Below are 3,533 nucleotides of genomic sequence, written 5' to 3'. Positions count from 1 at the left end.
AACAGCAGCATCAACATCAACATCAAAAGCAGATAAATTTGCACCTTGGTACATCAAGCGCTCTGAAAGTATCGAAATTCGACGAGAAAGCCACAGTCCACGTAATTCATATTGTTTTCGAAACAATTACATTCCTTCTGATACCAGTGATTCATCAGAATCTGAGCAAGAATCCGCCGATGTTTCTAGTTCTTGGCTCAAGTCTAGTAACAGCGCTGTGGGATTTTCTCTGGGAACCAATAACCAACAACCGCAACAATCAACAGCCGCTGGGTCTGCTGTTTCCTCTTTCAAACCGAGTGTTTCAAAATCTAGTGACTGCTATACTGGTTGGGAAAAACAGCCAGCACACGAGAATTCAACTGGTGATTCTGTTAACGAGTCTAAAAGCACAGCAAATGCAGAAGTAACCAAATCAGCTGTTCCTGGAAAGCCGGTTCGGATAAGTTATATTGACTCTCCAAATCAGCAATCTGTCAGTCACGGAACCAACAGTAACAAAACCGATGTTGTCAGCGAACAAGGTGAAAAATCTGATATTTCCAAATTGAATTCAGCTAATCAGTTAGCTAACTCTTCTTTTGTTCAAAGCCATGATTTTGGTGTGACATCATCAGCTCTTCAGATTCGAAATAGCCTGCCTCCCCTGGAATTGAAACCCTTGCAACCAGACCTCCAGAAATCCGAGATGGCTACTCAGACGAGTAAAATTACTCCTCCAAGTGTCCTGTCCTTGACTTCTGGAGCCAGTGGAAGCGGCTTACTTTCTGTTGAACATGCTGAGGATAGCTTATCAGAACGCGGCTTCCGTGACTTACATCATCCTGCAACTATACTGAGTGGCCGACTGCAGAGCCCTGGCACCCCTGTATCCTCGGGGTCATCTCCGTCGAGGAATAGCATGGGTACATTGCAAGACCGCTCCAATTCACTAACTTCTGATATATCTTTGTTCTCAATTTGTTCGGAGACTGGTGAGAAGAAGAGACCGAAAAACAACTCCTCTTCGTGCACCTCTACTCCTTCCACTATCACCAGCAGCAACACAATTGAAGCTACACACAATGCTGGCAACAGCCACCTTATCAAGAATGAAAACCCTTACGCTGACCCCTTTCATACAAAAACCATTAAAGATGGTGGTGATAGTGGTAACATAACGAACATGGTGAATCCGGTCACAGCTGGTGCTACTCATTTGCCAATCCAACGACACGAGCCCTTGACCACCGCGAGCTTAGTGTCCAATATTCTTAAGCGTTATTCAGACATTCCTCGACAATCAGTAGAACATGACGAAAACAGCTACTCGAAGCCTTCATCCTCAGCTCCTCCGACTTCTCTTCCTCCTCCTTCAACATCCACGTCTTCATCACTGATTGCCCAGCATCAACACTTCAAACCACAAAGCAACCACATTCATACCACTTCTGCATCCAGTTCTAGTGCTCACCATCAAGTTAACAGCCACATTCCCCATCACTCTCACCATTCCAGTTGGAGCTGTGATCCATCAAGTATTACAATGGCTGGCAACAGCGCTACAGGCAGGCTGATCAAAAGAAGTGATTGCACATTAACTCAATCATATCCTCGCAAATCTGAGATTCGTTCCTTGGATAATCGCAAGTCAATCGACGACATCATACGAACTATTGACATCACACCTGTTCTGCAGAGCATTGCGAAGCCTTTAGATATCCTACGAGATAGCACTCATTTAGGGTCTGCATCAGGTTCAAAAGAATTAGCCCCTTCCTTCACTTCAGGAGCTACATCGAGGACTAACAGCTCTTCTACTACCAGCAAAGCTATGACTGCAACTCACGTCACAAGTTCCAGTATCACAAACTTCAGTAAGTTTGGTCCACTTAATGCCAGCCCCAAGGACTGTCTCTCAAGCAGCTTTCCATTTACTGATAAAACCTCACCCCCACCTCCACTGCCAGTGTACCCTAAACCCAAAGCAAGTCCTGCAGACCGTAAGAAACGACATTCCCTTGGCAGTATGTCTAAAGCTAGCAAAAGATCGGGCCACAAGTCAGCAAACCATCAAGAAAACACCAACTGCAAGAGTGCCTCAACCACTTCAAGTAGTCTTTTGAACAGTATACAAAACTCTTTCAACATGTCGACTACTCAAGCTGTGAAATCTTCTGACTCCTCACAGACCCACGATAGCAATTTCCATAGTAACGCTAATAAAATATGTGAGCCTTGTTACAAGCAGTACGGTTACGTCGAGAGGTTGACCGCATCGCACAGTTGCGGCCATAAAAAAGAACACGGCAAAAGTGTTACGGATCACTTCAAAGACAGAAATGCTGAGAAAGAGGGTGAATCAAATAAACTGTCTCCTTCTATGATGAAATACCTAACTGCTAGTCCCAAATCCTCCAACACAGGCCAATTATCATACCCAACAGACAATGCTCACGGCACCATGAAGCCAAACGGTGCTGGGGCTGGTCAGAATAGTAGTTCTTCCGGCTACAAAGTTAAAAAAATGTCACATCCTAGAATTTCTCCAGATCACAAAACCAAATCTAGCTCTTCAGCTACTCATAAGTCTACAAGTGGGAGCAGCTGTACTACAACTGCAAGTGTGGAGGTCCATCAACCGCCCAGCGGAGTGATACCAAAGAAGAGACACGCTCGCAGTAAAGATAAAAATCGGAAATCATACCCTGGTGCTAGCCCAGATACAACGCCAAGAGAGACCAAAATCGTTTCCAGTCCTTGGATGGCTCCATCATCATCATCTGCAAGTTCAGCAAGTCGCAAACCAGAGAAATCTCACCGCTCTAATAAGCATGGCAACTCCAGTAGTGTTGCTCTGGATTTGTCACGAAACTACACTAATGAGGGGAACTCCTCCACAAATCAAACAAGCCGTCATGGCAACTCTGTACAGAACCACATGAGCCAGCTGTCCAGTTATGTATAGCTGGTCGACGGTTAGGTTTTGCTATAAACTTTGGGGGAACTCACTGCTGTCTAAAAAGCAAAGGAAATTAATTTATTAAAACTGTGACTTTGTATATACATATGCATATACATCTAAAACACATTTATGCATACATGTAAACACACAGATACATGAAAGCCATACAGATACACCCTCTCCCACAAAAGAAAAAAAAAAACGAATATAGGTGCCCTCTGATGAGGTTAAATCTAACAATTTAAGGGTCACTGACCTGTTGGTTTGTTTTTGTTTTTTCTTCCTTTGATCTGGGGTTAAAAACAGAAAAATCGACACATCACAATTTGATTGGTTTTAATTTTTCTTTTACTGATCAATAATCTTAGACTCATTCGAAATTGTTCCCTAGAATGGTTAAATGGTGAAAATAAAAAACTCAAAAAAAAAAGAAATATATATATATATATATATATATATATATAATATGGTGGCGGGGACAACAAAACAAACAAACAAACAAACAAACAAACTCTTCTGCAAATTCACTGGTGTATGTACTTTCATTAGTTGTGTGTATGTATGGGTGTGACTGGCTGCATTCTTCACT

The 3,533-nt window shown here is 42.8% G+C and overlaps 1 protein-coding gene across 1 annotated transcript in view; it reads left to right on the top strand.

Annotated features, from left to right (window-relative positions):
- LOC106883895 (mucin-5AC) overlaps positions 1-2,947 on the top strand; it is a 15,223-nt gene extending 12,276 nt beyond the window's left edge. The window contains exon 4 of the mRNA XM_052976645.1: positions 6-2,947. Within this exon, the coding sequence (XP_052832605.1) occupies positions 6-2,947 (2,942 nt within the window). The remainder of the gene's footprint in view (positions 1-5) is intronic.
- Positions 2,948-3,533: the final 586 nt, after the last annotated feature.

Source organism: Octopus bimaculoides, chromosome 25 (assembly GCF_001194135.2).
Source record: "Octopus bimaculoides isolate UCB-OBI-ISO-001 chromosome 25, ASM119413v2, whole genome shotgun sequence".
NCBI lineage: Eukaryota > Metazoa > Mollusca > Cephalopoda > Octopoda > Octopodidae > Octopus > Octopus bimaculoides.
Note: the sequence above shows the minus strand (reverse complement) of the source record. Positions and strands in the feature narration are given on the sequence as shown.